The following is a 16,031-nucleotide window of genomic DNA, read 5'->3' on the forward strand; positions in this document are numbered from 1 at the left end:
TCGGTGCACCAATCATCTAGTTGCAGTAGTTTTTCTGTAATGTGGTGAACGGCATTAATTTGCAACTCCAGCACGGTCACACTCGATTGGTTTGTTTTTATTTTCACGTTTCAAAGCTTAATTTGCGTTTAATTATGTAAATATATTTACCCGATTTGTTAGCACTGTGTTTGTGTGTTTCATAACAGGTTTAGCAACGCGGCGCAGTTGTTTTTTTGGCCAATACTTCCCTGCACCTGTTGCGCCTCGCCAATTTGTTTTCAGTGCAAACCTGCGTTTGGCCTTTTTTATGCCCTTTCGTTGTACGTTTCCACTGCCCCGAATTAATTGCGTCGAAACATCACCAAGATGGGCAACACGAGTTCCAAGGGCGAGTCGGACGCCAGCGAGCCACCCCTGGACGGGGGAAAGCCGCACAAGCAGCAGCATCAGCAGCACAAATCCAGCGATGTCTCTCACAACGGAGTGTCTGACGTGGGCGGCAGCCACAATAGCCTAAAGGTGACGCAGGCGCAGGGCTCGATGACCAGGTCGGCATCTGGGGCGGATGTCACCGAGAAGTACCTCACCCAGCTGGTGCCAGTGGAGAAGCTGGCCGAGATCCTCAGGGAGCAGACGTCGTCCAAACTGGGCATTAATGGCATTGTTGCAGATGTCTTTGTGGTGAGTAATTAACTGATAACACCGAGCCCACTCATAAAAAACAACACCTCTTTCGTCAGTCACAAGTCTTTCCGCAGTACGCCGACCTGGGACATCGGCTGTTTAATCTGATGCACTCCAACTCTAAGGCCACAACGAAACATCTGGGCGCCGTAGCTTTCCGGCAGCAATGCGAACGCTTTTTGGGCATCATGGATGACGCGAAGACGCTGGAGTGCTACATTAAGATGTACGCCCAGGAGGAGAATCCGGACCTAATTGACAAGACGGGAGTTACGCGATTGCTCCACATCTGCTACACCATTGCCATGCAGCACTCGGGCAACGCTGTGCTGTGCCCAGCCATCAACCGCACGTTCGGTTCGGTGACCAAGTCCATTTTCCTGTGCCACGACAGTATGAGTCTTGGCTACGTTTGCCGCTGGTTCGAGCAGAACCTAATGCGGTTGGTGCTCCTCGTGCACAAGTACTGTGTGCACACTTTGTCAACCGCTTATCGTGGACTAGAGCAGCAGAACCAGTCCTGCGGCATTGAGTTGCAGACTCCGGTGCTGGAGCAGCGCAATCCCTTCACAGATACCACCGACTACAGTGGTGGTGGCGGAAGAGACGAGGACTCGCTGATGCCGCTCTCGCAAGCCTGGCTGCTAGCTGGAGCTCTGCCGCCTCTGTACTCCAAGCCCCAAACTGTAACTCCGCCGGCAACGAAGGGAAACAACAACGTCAGCGCCTCCACAGCGGTACAGATTTTTAAGGACAAGCTGTCGATGATGCCTTCACACTGGACACTGCTGTACAACTCCAATGAGCACGGCGTGGGAGCCAACCGGTTTCTGCACCACGTCCTCGGCTACCGGGGTCCAACACTGGTCCTGCTCCACACCAAGGATGGACAGACATATTGCGTGGCCTCGCCCAGTGAATGGAAGGAAACGCATCTGTTCGTGGGCGGCGAGGGCAGCTGTGTTATCCAGCTTCTGCCCAAGTGGGTAGCGAAATGGTGCAGACTTACAATTCTTATTAATGGAATTTTTTAAAGGTTTGTGATGCTGGAAAAAAAGCCCAATATTCTTTACCTTAACACCAGCATACGCGGCTATCCGAAGGGATTACGTGCCGGCGCTGATCCGCGAAAACCCATTATAGCAGTCGATGAGCATTTCGAGAACATAGACTGCAAGGGACTGGCGGCTGGACTTATGTCCATAGAGGTAAAAAGAACTTCCATTTGAAAACCCCACTAATGAAAAAATAATCAATTATTCCAAACATAATAAGCTAACCAGTCAACATTTCGAATATTTCTCAGTACTTTAATCGCATTGATGTACAATAAGCCTTACTCAACAGGGTATATGTTATATATGTGTATATGCATATATGGTATATAGTGTAAAATTCATAGACGTATATCGTTATAAACGGCATAATCTCCAGTCTAAGCTGCTAAAAACAGCACACTTATGGCTCCAAATGGCCAGGTGTGCTCTAGCGATGTATTTAAACTAAGTCTACGATTCTCCTTACCCAACAACAATCAACCAACAACAAGAACTACACGTTGCTACCCATCTTCTTTTCGATCTTATCCGCAGGTGTGGGGCTGCGGCGACAAAACATCACGCGAAGTGCAATTGGACATCAAGAAGTGGCAGATCAAGGAGGCCGAGCGACAGCGGACAGTGAAGCTCACGGCCGCCGACTGGATGGACCATCCGGATCGGTATCTCCTCGAGCTGGGCGGCAGGCAGAACTACAACAACTGATCGCAGCTGCTGCACGTATATGTATTCTAAAAGCAATCGGAATGCCATTCGGTTTGAGGGGCATGCCACGTCGAAATTTACTGGGATTTGCTATAGTTATGCACTCGCAGCACGAGAAGTAATCACTGGACTGAATTTGTTTTTAATTGATGTTGATTGATATTCGGTTTACTTGTTTTCTTTCTATTATCAGTGTTTAGTATTCGATTTGATTTATGTTCGTAACGTGAATTCCGTGAATGCCTTTAAATGTACTTCGGTCTACTGTGTATCCATGTAAAGTCAGACATTGTCTCCGTTTTCGTCAATTATTTCCTTTAAGTTTTCTGTTTTGTTCTGTACCCTTGTTCAAATGTAAAAAGCAAGTATTATAAAAAGACATAGGATTCGAAGTGCTTAAACAAATATTTCAATAAATGTTACAAATAAAATGAACGTGTATTGTCTACTTGCAAGCGTGTAATGCAGTTCGCATCATCATTTTATCTCATATCACCAAACTAGATCAACCTAGAAACTCGTAATACACTTAGGGGATTAATGAGCAACAAAATTAAAATTTCTTATCACATATACAACGTGCGTCAACAAACCCGATAAATTTTTCAAGAATTCATAAACAAAAGCATTGGTGTCGTAAAATGGAATGATATGCAGTGTTAGTACACAGATGGGTGCAGAAGCATGTAAATAATACAAATTGTAAAAGATAAAAACATAAAAGGCGGTTTCGGATATTTCCCAATATTATATTATTGATGTGTATATTAGTTTTACAATAAGAACTTCTATTTAAATACAAGTTACGCCCTTTTCTGACCGGCGGCAGTCACAAAATTCACAATCGGTTCAGGCATATTTTTAATTAACTACTTTGCCACACAAAAGTTCGAGACCTAACTATGCGGGGCCACCTAGCAGGGATGTACAGAGTAAAAATATCGTTTCGGGAAGGTCTGTTTACACAATCAGCACATAAAAAGTACTTACAAAATATCTGACCCCTATTTAATGATGATTCTTTGGGCTAAGGGATGTGTGGATTGGCTTGTGCGCGCTATCGGGAGAAGCGATTACAGTGATGGCGATCTAAAATAAGTTGCTTTCGCGATGAAAACTAAGGCCACAATTCAAATGCCCCATTTAATGGGCCGCAAGAAAGTGTTCGTTTCATGAGTATTCTATGCCTAGCACAAATCAAGATCTGGGGAAAACAATAAATATAAGCATAGCATATAACTGATAAAGTTTTTAAGGTCAGCGCGTCTAGGTGATGTATTCTCGATCGCGGCGTCGCCGCGTCGTGGAGGCAATAAAGACCACGGGTTGCCCACCAGCACCGTCATCTTCAACGTCTCCATCCTCTCCGTCCACGTCTAAGTCACCGTCATCAGCGTCATTATCCCCGCCCGTTGAGTTTGACCACTCGGACGCCGACTGGTTGCTGCCAGTGGCACTAAACTTGAGGCTGCTTGACATGCCAAACGAAACGGATAGCGAGGCGCTGAGAGACGAGGCATTCAACTGCTGGCTCACGTCCACGCCATCTTCGTCCTCGAAAGCGTCGTCAATGTGCGGGTGCTGATGCTGCTGGTAGTGATATTGTTGGTAGCGGTGTCACCTGCCTGCGCCGGCACCCAACAGCAGGGCATAATCGTCGTTGGACTCGGGAATTGGCGCTGCTGCCGAGGCGGCACCAGGGGGCAGGCGCAGGAAACTGCCACCGCCGCCAGCACCCGCACCCGGGTCCCTTTCACGCTCACGAAGATGCAGTGTATCGCGTTGACGGGTCGACGGCTGAGAGCCCGGCGCTCCCGGCAAGTGTAGTTGTTGTTGTTGGTAGTTGCTATTGCTACTGTTCCCATCGTCGGCCACGTCTGCTAAAGGAAATCGAGATTGGGAGTGAGTAGGTTGACTTTCGGGCAGTGTGTTCAGCTTGCCATCATACACAGGCACGATCAGGCGACTGGATGTTGCACCATACATGTTACCTGATTGCGACGAGTTGCCCGGCAGCTGCTGATCTTGCCGCTTGCTGATCAGATACTCGGACTCACTGCTAGAGCGACGAGGACTGCGTGCCAGCGGCTGGTATGTGCTGCGTCCCTGGAATCGACGACTCAGTGAACTGCCCACGACGCCCAGATGCTCGGTGACATCCTCCTGCATGTCGGATATGTCCATCATGGAGAGGAAAGCGCGACACCAGCTATGGTTCGGGTTGTTCCAGTACTGCGGCGAGTTGATGTGGAAAGGGTGGTGCGGGAAGCTGTAGATGTGAGCCACAGCTGCGATAAACATTTCGATGCAGATGAGGAAGTTCTGGTGTGCGATAGCAAAGATATACATTTTTTAATTAATTTTTGGCAACTTTCACTTTGGTTTCATTTTTGTATTGGCCATTTTGAAAGAGAGAAAGTAAAGCTTGATAAAAACTTTTAGTCGGTAGGTTTAAGCGTCCATTGGACTGTTTCCGATTTTAGCATCCCGTTAATATAAGTAACTCCTTTTCAATTTAAATATTATATTAATATTTAAATGGTCAAAACATGGTCTGGTTTTTGACTTATGAAAAGTTTTTTGAATGTTTTAAATACACCACTCACCTGCAGGAGGGAAGCCAGGTTGGTGTCTCCCGCATCCGATCCAAAGATGTCCTTAATAATGTTATAATATACCAGTACGTTGAGTAGCACTCCTTGGCTGCGTTGAAGCATAATATTCATAGCCAGTCTAACAAGGTTTTATGAGGTACTTACAAAAACGAGAAGAACACCACAGCTTTGATGCACAGAAATTTGGGAATAGGCTTCATGGGTTTAAGGTCCTCCTTGTTTGCACGGTAGAATAGCACCAGGCAGTACATTGCCACGAACTGGGAGATATTGTTGACCACCACAATGTAGGGGAAGGCCACGTTGCCCGCGAACTCGCCCTCGCCGTAGACGCCGCATAACTCGCAGATGCTGCAAAATTCCAATTAGAGTTGGGAGTAAAGCGGAAAGGACATCCCGACACTCACACAGAGATAAAGGTGGTGATGGGGCGCACCACTGTGTACTGGAGGATACCGTGTTTGCAGTTGTGGATGAATTCACGACCCATCACCCACGGCCGCATGCAGCACAGCGGAAAGAAGTGAGGCACCTGCGGCTTGTACTCCATTGTGGCCTCCAGGTCCATGCCGAGATTCAAATAGTTGAGCAGGTACACCATGAAGTTGTAGATTACGTACGCCTCGTAGCACTCGCGCAGTGAGTCCACGTAGATGGAGTGCTTCGGAAAGAAAAGGCCGATCCACTGCAAGTGAATAGAGAGTATTATGTTTCTTGCGGTCTCCAATTCCGATTTCGATGCTGACATCGGTGCCCCACTTACCGCGTTCAAGGCATAGATAGGCACCATCCACAATATGCGAATTATGTGTTTCTGCAGAATGGGTTTGGTAAAATGAATGACGTGTTGGATGATATGCCAAATGGACACGGGCACTGCGGACAGCACAAACAGTCCGCCGATGAGAATGAGCTGGTCATTGCGCTGAAAGCCATCCTTTACGGAGTTCACAATGAGCAACGGCACCACGATGATAGCGAAGATGACATAGGTGACAATGAGCAGCGGGCGTATCCAGATGCGCCACTCTTCAAAGAAGCGTCTTATGTCCAAGCTGCACATCTTGTCCCCTTGTCGTCTTGTCCACTGGTGCGCTGCTCCTTGAAATGGGTTGAACGGGGTATCTAATATCCGGGTCTCGTTGATTCGTTGACGTCGACACCGCCGCCCCGATTTTGTTTTCACTTGGCTTTCCGCTTTCCTCCGCTCCGATCCGCTCTTCTCCGCCAGAAATTCTCACACAGAAGATTACAGGACTCGGCGGTGGCACCCACGCTGGAGGCTCATTTTCAGAGATCTCCTGCTAGCAGAGCAAGTGCTTCAATCCACTGGTTTTGCTCCTATTGCCAATAATATCGCGGGTTTCCTTCCCTTCTTTTGTGAGGAATTAAATCTGTGGGTCGGGTGCCTACGTCTAATTGGTGTGACCAGCCTAAGCGAAATCCAAAATAACGATAACTTACTCTGGTAAGATATGCGATCCCGGTTTCATAAATATTTTTTTAATTTTCTGCCTTTTTGATTTGTTCTATAACCTTATCAGTAAAAAATATCACTTATTTCTGAATGTCAGAAATTATTTCGATTTCTTTTGTCGCTGCCGAAATAAATCAAATTTTTTACCTTGAGATAAGAAAGGGAAATTTCAAGGGCTGCAGAGTAAAAACGAAATTTTTTCAAAAATTTTATATATTAAAAAAAATATATATAAAAGTTCAAAACCCGACTCTTGAATATCAAAACATTTTTTAATTAATGATTTAATCATAAAATGACAAATTTACGACGGTCGTTCAAATAAAAAATAAACCTTTCACGTAATATTACATGCATTTTATTTAAATATTTGTTTAAAATATCAGTTATGTACATAAAGGTAAGGTTTAAGTTTTGAATAATGTCTCTCGAAATGGGATCAAGGATTTACAATTGTGTGAGCTTGATAAAAAAGCTTGAAAAGCGTTTTGTTTTCTTTTGTTATGAATTTATTAAACAAATATTCTTAGATTACTTGTTTTATTTGGATTTACGATGTCAGAATGTTCTCTTAACATTTATACGTTGATAACTTAAGATTTTCCGTGTACGTCCAAGGCTGTCTTTTGGTTTACAGTACGGCGGAATTGCTCTTACACTATTTGCCTTGCCCCTGGTAGTCATTTTCATATACACAATATCGGATTATGTTAAAAGTAATTAAAAAGTATTTGTATTATAAAAAACAGAAACTGCCAGTGCAGGCTAATTGTTGTGATGATGCAGAAAGAGAATCGCGTCGATATGACTACCGGTGAGCATAAATCGCTTGTTGAAATCGTATATTTGGTCTCGCAGAGCCTTCTTGAAGCTGAGTGTCACCACGCCGGGCACACTGTGATACAGACTAGCCAGATCGCGCAGCGTTCCATAAATGTGACCCATCTTGAGCCACCACTCGATGGGCGACTCATCCAGCTGGACGACCACCTCGTTGCGATATCGCTTAAGATCGGACTCCACGCTGCTGTCCGCATCCCTCTTCGGAGGACTAGGTATCTCATTACTGTCAAACAGCAGTTTCAGACCTACGGGGAGTTCTATTTAGTCCAAGGTTTAAATCTATTATTTTAGGTAGCTGTACTTACCCAATTTCTTTGGTGCACTGCTGTCCACTACTCTTGGTTCTGACTTAATAGCCACCGAGCTAGAGGTGGCTACCACTTCGTTGGATTCGCCCTCTCCAACCCCACCAAAGTTCATGTTATACTTATGGGTCAGCATACGAACAGTTCGGTTCAGGTCGTCAATGGTGGTCAGGCGGTGGAAGCGCGGGTCCAACAGTGCAGCAGCGGTCAGATTGTCATTGGATATAACGTGGGCCTGAAGGACACTGGAAATGGTGCGCTTCACATTCATCATCAAGGGATCGTCCTGCTCGGCAATGCCCAACTTCTTGATAAGAATCTTCGAGGTGATTGGCGAAAGCATGCTGCACAAGGGAATGTCTTCGCCACGCAGTGTGTCCAAAGCAATCTAAAAGATTTGACCCAATCAGAAAAGTGCTTAAAAATTTCAGTTAGCTTGATGACTTACCACCAGAGCACTTAGTGCCTCCGTCACCGTTTTGGCTGATATCACCAGGTGATCCATGTCCTCGGACCAAGAAATGGACTCAGCAAAGAACTTCAATGTCTCGTACAGTGTCCAGGGGAAGTGCTCGTTGTACGTGGGCATTGGCACCTCAGACACCTTGGAGGCAATCTCCGATGAATGACGCTGCATGAGGTCTTTCACCTGCTCCATTAGCGTGGCTACCTCCTCTAGCTCAAAAACCCGACGCAAACATTTGTCAATTACCGAAACGTAGCACAGTGCAATGGGGATATCTGTAAAAGGTGTATTTTTATTAAAAGGCCGTCCCTCAAGTAATGTGCTTAAAGAGCTCTCTGTAGTTAAATAAGTCTGCCCTGCGGAAGCACTTACTTTTCTCTCGCAGATAGGTGTGCAGAAGGTCCTCTTCCTCATCGTAGTTTATGATGGCCAGTGTGCAGTTGGCCAAGTAGAAGTCGGTCAGCAGATCGTCAAAGACGATGTAGTCGTTGTACTCCACGGTGGCGTACAGCATACCGCGAACTGACTGTGTCTCCTCGTCCAGATAGTGATGGAAAATGCTGAGGAAGCGCCGCTGCTCAACATTCACCCACATCTCAAAGGCAAGGGAAAAGGGCTTCTCGGAGGTGAACTCGCGCGTAATTTCGCCAATTTCCAGAAACTTGGAGGCGTGCATCTCGTTGATCAACGAGTCGATCTTGTGTGGCTCGGGCATGGGTGCCGAATTGCCTAGAACCTGTCGCAGAAATTCGCTAAAACCGGCATCGTACAGAGAGTCCACATTGCGCAAATCCTTGATCACTATGTCCGTGAGGGCTTCGGCAAGATTGGCGATGTTCGCCACGGCAGCATAGCCGCCTTCCTCATGCTTAATGGATCGTCCGTGGATCAGTGCACTAGAGGGTGTGGCCACTTTACGCTTGCGTCCGTACTTTGGTTCCACAACCAGTCGCTCCTCCTCTTCTACCAGATTTTCGGCCTCGTCGTAGGTGTACGGCACCATGGTTTCGTACAGCATGGTTTGCGAGGAGGCGTCCTCCTCCGCCTGCATGGCAGCAGTAGCCACGGCTGCTTCGTCCAATTCCTCATCGGAGCCGTTGTCGTGGTTCCGGTTGTTTATGAACTCAAGCTTGACCCGCCGCGAGGAGACATTTCGCTTGGACAGCGGCGGATGGGTCACATTGCGTGGCGTCTTGCGCGGCGGCACATGAATGTCGTGCTCCTGGCACAGCTCTTTGAACAGATCCTTGTGCCGGTGCTGGAGATGCGCCCGCAAATTGGTGGTGTTGCCGTGGTTGGTCAGCACCTTGTGACACTTAATGCATACCACGTTCTGCTTGGTAATCACCTCGTTGTTGTCGTTCGAGGGGAATCCAAAGTAGCGCCAGTAGACGCTCTTCATTTTGGGCGAGTACAGTTTGGAAAAATTCAACTGCGACACATCCTCGTACTTGAGCTCGCCAATGGCCACCGGCGACGCGGGTACCTCTTCGCTCATCTTGTCTTCTGTGGGAGATTGGGATCGGGATCTGATTGTTTGTTTTGATTTAGATTCGACAACGATTGCAGGGCTCAATGCGGGAATTAGCGCGCAATTTCTCGATTATAGATAGACAGTTCAATAGTCAATAGTTTTTTATCTGTATCAGAAGTACAGTTTAGAGTTGCCACGCGACACGCCGTCAATCGATAAGGCAATAAAACGTTGCTAAATGCTTGAAAAGCACTCACTATTATTTGAGATTATTTTTACAGTCTGCTAAAATATGAGCGTCACCGCTTTTTATTTTCAATACGTCTGACTGTCGTAAAAAATGCGATTTGTTGAGTATTCTCGCTAACACTGATTGCATCACCAATCGATAGCTGGGGAAATTTCTCGCTCGCTCGGGGGAATTTTACGAGGGAAATTTTCGCTTGGCCTACGACGTGAAGTTGGTTGCGATTTCCTTTTTAATTCGTTGTTGGGAAGAAAAGGTGTGTAAATTTTGTGAGCGTCCCGAAATTCAATGAAAATAAAAGATAAACGAAATGCAAATCAAACCATCGAGTGTGCCAAGCGTAGAGGACACAAGTGGGCTTCATTGGCCACCGATAGACATGGAGAAGTGCTCCTTAGTTACGGCTAAAACAAACGAAATGAGCCAGCCACGTGGGCCTGCAGCTTGGTTATACCGTATTTACGGGTTTACAAACCGACATTAATGTTGTTATTGTGTTTTCGCCCTCATTGCAGCCAATCTAAACCGCCAAGATGGGTAAGGGTAACAATATGATTCCGAATCAGCACTACCACAAGTGGTGGCAGCGGCATGTGAAGACCTGGTTCAACCAGCCGGCCCGCAAGGTCCGCAGGCACGCGAACCGCGTCAAGAAGGCTAAGGCCGTCTTCCCCCGCCCCGCCAGCGGTGCCCTGCGCCCTGTGGTCCGTTGCCCCACCATCCGCTACCACACTAAGCTGCGTGCCGGCCGTGGATTCACCCTGGAGGAGCTGAAGGTGAGTGGAGCCTTAACATTGCCTGGATCCATTGGTCACTAACCAAATATCTGTTTACAGGGTGCCGGCATTGGCGCTAACTTTGCCAAGACCATCGGCATTGCCGTCGACAGGAGGCGCAAGAACAAATCCCTGGAGTCCCGCCAGCGCAACATCCAGCGCCTCAAGGAGTACCGCAGCAAGTTGATCCTGTTCCCCATCAACGAGAAGAAGATCCGCGCCGGCGAGTCCTCTCTGGAGGAGTGCAAACTGGCCACCCAACTTAAGGGACCCGTCCTGCCCATCACCAATGAGCAGCCCGCCGTGGTCGAGTTCCGTGAGGTGACCAAGGATGAGAAGAAGTTCAAGGCCTTCGCCACGCTGCGCAAGGTACGTTTTTCGCTTTGTGATCGCCCATAGCTCTTGATTCTTATTTGCCGAATAATATTTGCAGGCTCGCACTGATGCCCGTTTGGTCGGAATCCGCGCCAAGCGCGCCAAGGAGGCCGCTGAGAGCGAGGACGCCGCCAAGGGAGACCCCAAGAAGGCCAAGAAGTAAACCACATCTTAACCTGATCGTTCTGTCTACAACATCAACCAGAATAAAATCTTAGTTTTTCTTAAACGTGAATATATGTGCACTTTGTTGTTCTTGTCGCGTTTGACGTGACTTATCGATAAACCGTGTTGCTATCGATAGGCCGTTTGTTTGGAGCGTTTAGTTCAAATTGACATGTGTGTTTCAGGCTGCTGCAACCAAAAGTCAACCATCATTTGTTGCTAGCAAAAACAAAATAATTACTTTAACGAGCTTTTTCATTTTTTTGGGTATTTGTATTTAATTTTACAATCAGAGAATTTCATGAATAACTATTTTTAGGATTATCTTCAATTTGAAGCTTTTAATTGTTCGACACATCTTTTTATTTTATTTGATTGGACAACCTTTTCCGTTTAGAAAGTATTTATGTCCGAAAATAACATTCTGCAAACAGAATAATTGAAAACATTTATGTCAATTGGTAATATGTTATGCATCTTAAACTTTTGTAGCTGGAAAGAGCTGCTTCTGTTTTTCTTGAATAACTATTAGTACGTACATTTTCTGATTTTGTTCAAATGAAGGGGATTGCTGGCAGAGGAAAGATTAATCCGAACACAGGCCAGCCGTATTTTTAATATAAACACGCTGAGTGAAGCGTTCGATTTTGTTCGGAGCCTTGGAAGTCTTGTATTTCTGTTAGGCTTGATTTATAAAATACAAGTTATTTTCAAGTTTAAGTAGCACAAATTCGAAAACTAACCACAAAACCATGAAAAAATATTAACATTACGGTGTGACCCAAATATTATTGCATTTGCACTTCAACCGCAAATATTAATTGAGGCCGCCACCCCGAAACTCGTATTCCATATGTTGATAATAACCCACATACCAAGCAAAGCCCAAAAAAGACCATGTTCATAAATACAAATGTACATATGCAAAAACATAACTCCTCCGATGGTTAAAAAAAAAGGGTTGTGCTTCCTCAACCAAATGCGACAAGCCAATTCAATTATCGGGTGGTGCAGGCAGCATCCACGTCCAGATTTAGGTCCCGAACCAGATACAGATACAGATACATTTACAGATACAAATCCCAATTCCTATCCGACCCGCACCTTGAACCTTGTTTATGCACTTCACTGATTTTTATTTCACTTAACCTTGTTGGCTGCTCTTGTGCGGACAAAAAAGGGGCGGAGATGCTCAACTGCATTCAAATTTTTATTATTGAAATTTATGAGCGCAAAAGTGATTTTCCACATAGTTTTTCCCGCTGCCCATTGCCACCCCTCAACAATTTTTTTCCCCACTGAGTTTTCCTTCTTTTTGATTGCTTCTCTTTGGGTTTTTGCTTTGTTTCGACCGTTGTTTATGGAGGACCATGCTGGTGGCCATGGCTACCGGGGTGGGTTACTGGCTGCTTCCGGGTGCTTCTGGCTGAGATTCGGGGGCAGTGGCTCATGCGGCAAACAAGGATACGTAATTGGCAATTGTTTTTCTATTTTTGTGTGTGCCACCTTTTGCGGCGACAGTTGCCGGCAAAAGTTTTTGCAACATGTGCGCCGGGTGACAAATCAAATGCAGATTTACTTTGCGGTTTATTTGAATGAAGGTTGCTACTCAGAAAGGTGAAGTGCACGGAAAAAATAATCACTTCAGTTTTAGAAACTGTATATTAAAGAGGTTCTTATATTTTCAAAATGTTTTGGGTGTTATATGAGCCAGACTTTATTTTTTGACATGAAATATGTATCTATATCTTATCTATAAATCAAATCATATCTATCTATAGTTTGCTTGCTAAGTTTATTGCTAATTAAACTCATTTTGTAAAATATATTTTTTTAACTGCACAGAGCTGTGTTAACTGCGACTAATCTGGTTATGCCAATGATGTGAATTTAATTTAACACTTTCCCCCGCACAAATGCATTTATGTAGGTTTCCAGCTCTTTTTATCGCAAAATCGATTTGCTGTTAAATCTAAATCGTCGAATTCCCAGCATAATTGATGTCATGGCACCCCATTTCATATCACTGGCTGTGGGTTAATCTGCATATGCTGCGACTACCACTGACTGCCACTGAAGTGTCCTTGCTCACATCTGTATACCTATGCCCGAGGTCCTGTCTGCACCATAAAACGCAATCAGTGCTTAATGATCCATACAGCAATTGGATTAGTGCCTGCCAGTCGGCAGGGAAAACTACTGCTCGTCTGCCGAGGAATAAAATCAGGACCAGGACCTCAACTACGAGCCAGATTTGCATTTGAAAGGGGCGTGGATTAAGCTGATGATGCGGCTCATGTCCAATCGATTAAGTACATAAGATATCTCGTGCCAAAAAACAAACTCAATAGTTTGGTTTCAGCATAAAATTGGCATTCTTCTTATGTTTTGAACTCGGAATTTAATGCTTTATGGATTTCCAAAAAAAAAGTTTTGAATTAATTTTTTATAAGACCAGAAAACCTACAATGATATCAATTACGAATAATTATTAAGTTCTGAGAATTAGTACATACATATGTAAAATACTGCAGCTCTTATGTACCTGAAAACAAATATTTTTATAAGTTTGCTCGATCGTTTTCCCAACACATGGTGCTATTATATCGCAGGTTCATCATCCCATCCCTGCACGAAATAAAGAATGTGCCATGCCCCATCAATTATGTGCCGCTCTAATCCGCGTCCTTGCCACTTGATGAGCTATAGAATGTGCCCGGATCCCTCACTCCCCCGGCACAGAGCACACAATAAAATGCTTATTATTTTTCCATAAAAAACCACCCAAAAAACCAAACAAATTAATCAAATATGCAAATAGCACAGGTTCGCCCCTCCGACGTCCCACATTTTCACGCATCATCTATCAAAAATTGGCACGCCATAAAAAAGAGCACGAGAATGCAAATGAGGGACGTTGCTTTTTTAGGCCACTTGGCTCGATTATGAGATCAATAGAGGCGGGCACACGATCCTGGCAAAACAAATCGTAAAAAAGGCAAATTGCAAATTGCCAAGTGCAATGGGTGCGAAATATCAAAATCGAATTAGAATCACAATGGCTGGCAAATTTTCGCATATGCAAATAATAATTGCCGGAAAATATGCAAATGAGCTGGGAAAGCGGCTCAAGTGGGCTGGCGTGAATTTAAAAATGGAAAATTGCACACCAAAGTGTTTACTGAAAAGTGAGCACTTAAAGCGTTTCGCAATTGTTCTCCTTGGGCGAGTTGAATGTCCTTTCAGCTGGCCACGTGTTTTTGAGTCCTTCGTGTGTGTGCCACCAGCACGAACGACCAGATTTAACTATATATATGTACATGAGTATATTTGTATATAGAACCCGAAACCCTTTGGGCTCCCGGCCAAAATCAATTATCATTTTAGGGGCGATGGGCGTGGCCTTTAACAATAACATAACAACCATAATGAGAATTTCTGTGGAGTGGGTTACCACAAAGCTGCTAAATGTTGCATGCCACCAAACTTTAAACGGGAAAGGGTAGATTCTCTGAGTTAGTTACGTGACAATAAATTTCATGTTTTTGGATTTAAATATTCGAGAGCGCCTTAAAATGTGTTAACTGCTTTAAAATCAACAACAAGTAGAACAAGTAGTAGTAAAACAACAAGTAAAGACATATTTAATTATTTTAAAGAGTGTCTTAACTTTGCGTGTGTTTTTAGGTACTTAATTGAATCCCTTTAAGTTGGAGAAAATATGTAAAAATATTAATTAATATTAATTAATATTATTTTGTGATTTTTATGATTTCTATTCTCGACTTCCCTGTTGGGTGCCCCATTTAAAGCCACAACTTTTGCCAGCAAAACTCAAAAGCCTAAAAACGAGAAATGTGTTCAAGTGCCTGGCAGATGATGTCCGGCGCAGGTTGGAGAAGGCATCTCCAGTGCAGACAAGGCCTTAACCCTTGGTCTCGACCCATTGGGAAGCCCTCGAAGCGAAAAACAATTACGCAACTGTCCAAAAGCAACTGAAACCGAGAGTTGCAACGAGTTGGGAGGAAACCACAGCCCAGTTTATCGCATAATCAAGTGCAGACAAAAGATTTAAATTTTCGAATGAAAAACACATGTTAGGAAATTGTCCAGGGAGTCTGTACAACCTGTACAGTAAAGCACCCGCCCGGACGACCACAAGTGAAACATTCAAATGCGGTTGGCTGGGCTTCAAAATCAAGTGTCTGTGTGTAATGCGATATTTAAATTTCAGCCGAACAAAAAACGAGTGCATAAAAAAACGGTCAGATAGGAAATAGATACACCCGATATACAAAAACCGCAGTGCTGGGGGTTGGATAAGTCCGCTAATGTGAATACAATAGAGCTACTTGAAACGACCGGAGATCGTTTACTCACGCCACCAAAGCACCCTCCTCCTCCTCCTCCTCCTCCTCCTCTTCATCCTCCTGGAACCAACCAATCATTTCGGATTCGGATTCGGAACAACCCCTTCCCGGTGACCGCAGAAAAAAAAGGTCCTCTGACTTTCAATTAATCAAATTATCGCGCGCCCCGAGGGTTGATGCAAAATCCATGGAGTTGCGGCAAGGTCCTGGCACTCGAAAGTCCTTGCAGATGGGAGGACAAACATTTGTCCACTTTTTTGCAATTTGTACAGTGTACAGGTCAACTGTAGATTTTCCCGATTGTTTGTGTTTGCCGCGTGTTTTGTGCACGCCACTGGCAACATCAATAAATTGTCAAAATCTGTCAAAATTTTTAATGACTGTGTGACGGCTAATAACCGAAAATCGATTTGTTCAAGGCGCTCTATTGATTGCGTTTTGAAATTGAGTTTGCTATTTTCTGGGCACTGCTTTTTTTTGTATACTGCG

The 16,031-nt window shown here is 44.9% G+C and overlaps 4 protein-coding genes across 10 annotated transcripts; 2 read left to right on the forward strand and 2 right to left on the reverse strand.

Moving 5' to 3' along the window:
• The first annotated feature begins 44 nt into the window (after nucleotides 1-44).
• On the forward strand, nucleotides 45-2,860 carry LOC6527939. Of its 2 annotated transcripts, none has more exons than XM_015198359.3 (5): nucleotides 45-89; nucleotides 189-663; nucleotides 723-1,648; nucleotides 1,703-1,874; nucleotides 2,259-2,860. In XM_015198359.3, exons 2-5 carry the CDS (start codon nucleotides 349-351, stop codon nucleotides 2,427-2,429), a joined length of 1,584 nt encoding a protein of 527 aa, XP_015053845.1. In that variant the 5' UTR covers nucleotides 45-89; nucleotides 189-348; the 3' UTR covers nucleotides 2,430-2,860. The 2 variants fall into 2 exon arrangements, with proteins under 2 accessions (XP_015053845.1, XP_015053844.1); XM_015198358.3 differs by having other exon boundaries at nucleotides 72-89; nucleotides 163-663.
• A 287-nt stretch (nucleotides 2,861-3,147) lies between these two features.
• Nucleotides 3,148-6,477, reverse strand: LOC6527941 (transmembrane protein 184C). Of its 6 annotated transcripts, none has more exons than XM_039371121.2 (6): nucleotides 5,808-6,477; nucleotides 5,452-5,729; nucleotides 5,189-5,395; nucleotides 5,036-5,132; nucleotides 4,370-4,751; nucleotides 3,148-4,306 (listed from the first exon to the last, which is right to left on the reverse strand). In XM_039371121.2, the coding sequence occupies exons 1-6, from the start codon at nucleotides 6,105-6,107 to the stop codon at nucleotides 4,047-4,049; spliced, it is 1,524 nt and encodes a 507-aa protein (XP_039227055.1). In that variant the 5' UTR covers nucleotides 6,108-6,477; the 3' UTR covers nucleotides 3,148-4,046. The 6 variants fall into 6 exon arrangements, with proteins under 6 accessions (XP_039227055.1, XP_039227058.1, XP_039227057.1 ...); XM_039371124.2 differs by having other exon boundaries at nucleotides 4,487-4,751; nucleotides 5,808-6,476; XM_039371123.2 differs by having other exon boundaries at nucleotides 3,148-4,309; nucleotides 4,487-4,751; nucleotides 5,808-6,476.
• A 567-nt stretch (nucleotides 6,478-7,044) lies between these two features.
• Nucleotides 7,045-9,963, reverse strand: LOC6527942. The gene is made up of 4 exons (XM_002088973.4): nucleotides 8,508-9,963; nucleotides 8,118-8,410; nucleotides 7,670-8,057; nucleotides 7,045-7,609 (listed from the first exon to the last, which is right to left on the reverse strand). Exons 1-4 carry the CDS (start codon nucleotides 9,631-9,633, stop codon nucleotides 7,287-7,289), a joined length of 2,130 nt encoding a protein of 709 aa, XP_002089009.1. The 5' UTR covers nucleotides 9,634-9,963; the 3' UTR covers nucleotides 7,045-7,286.
• Nucleotides 9,964-9,986: 23 nt separating this feature from the next.
• Nucleotides 9,987-11,242, forward strand: LOC6527943 (60S ribosomal protein L13). Its single transcript, XM_002088974.4, has 4 exons — nucleotides 9,987-10,112; nucleotides 10,372-10,632; nucleotides 10,693-11,001; nucleotides 11,066-11,242. The coding sequence occupies exons 2-4, from the start codon at nucleotides 10,390-10,392 to the stop codon at nucleotides 11,168-11,170; spliced, it is 657 nt and encodes a 218-aa protein (XP_002089010.1). The 5' UTR covers nucleotides 9,987-10,112; nucleotides 10,372-10,389; the 3' UTR covers nucleotides 11,171-11,242.
• The last annotated feature ends 4,789 nt before the right edge of the window (nucleotides 11,243-16,031 follow it).

The sequence above is a fragment of the Drosophila yakuba genome, chromosome 2L, assembly GCF_016746365.2.
Source record: "Drosophila yakuba strain Tai18E2 chromosome 2L, Prin_Dyak_Tai18E2_2.1, whole genome shotgun sequence".
Lineage (NCBI taxonomy): Eukaryota > Metazoa > Arthropoda > Insecta > Diptera > Drosophilidae > Drosophila > Drosophila yakuba.

Coding starts and splice junctions, on each gene's coding strand:
- LOC6527939 (XM_015198359.3), top strand. CDS start 349: ATGGGCAACACGAGTTCCAAGGGCGAGTCGGACGCCAGCGAGCCACCC. Junction 1,649..1,702: donor GTTATCCAGCTTCTGCCCAA/GTGGGTAGCGAA, acceptor AATTTTTTAAAG/GTTTGTGATGCTGGAAAAAA. Junction 1,875..2,258: donor CTGGACTTATGTCCATAGAG/GTAAAAAGAACT, acceptor TCTTATCCGCAG/GTGTGGGGCTGCGGCGACAA.
- LOC6527941 (XM_039371120.2), bottom strand. CDS start 6,107: ATGTGCAGCTTGGACATAAGACGCTTCTTTGAAGAGTGGCGCATCTGG. Junction 5,396..5,451: donor ATCACCACCTTTATCTCTGT/GTGAGTGTCGGG, acceptor GGAATTTTGCAG/CATCTGCGAGTTATGCGGCG. Junction 5,133..5,188: donor GTGGTGTTCTTCTCGTTTTT/GTAAGTACCTCA, acceptor GCTTCAACGCAG/CCAAGGAGTGCTACTCAACG.
- LOC6527942 (XM_002088973.4), bottom strand. CDS start 9,633: ATGAGCGAAGAGGTACCCGCGTCGCCGGTGGCCATTGGCGAGCTCAAG. Junction 8,058..8,117: donor AGGCACTAAGTGCTCTGGTG/GTAAGTCATCAA, acceptor CAAATCTTTTAG/ATTGCTTTGGACACACTGCG. Junction 7,610..7,669: donor CAGTGCACCAAAGAAATTGG/GTAAGTACAGCT, acceptor AACTCCCCGTAG/GTCTGAAACTGCTGTTTGAC.
- LOC6527943 (XM_002088974.4), top strand. CDS start 10,390: ATGGGTAAGGGTAACAATATGATTCCGAATCAGCACTACCACAAGTGG. Junction 10,633..10,692: donor TCACCCTGGAGGAGCTGAAG/GTGAGTGGAGCC, acceptor ATCTGTTTACAG/GGTGCCGGCATTGGCGCTAA. Junction 11,002..11,065: donor CCTTCGCCACGCTGCGCAAG/GTACGTTTTTCG, acceptor TAATATTTGCAG/GCTCGCACTGATGCCCGTTT.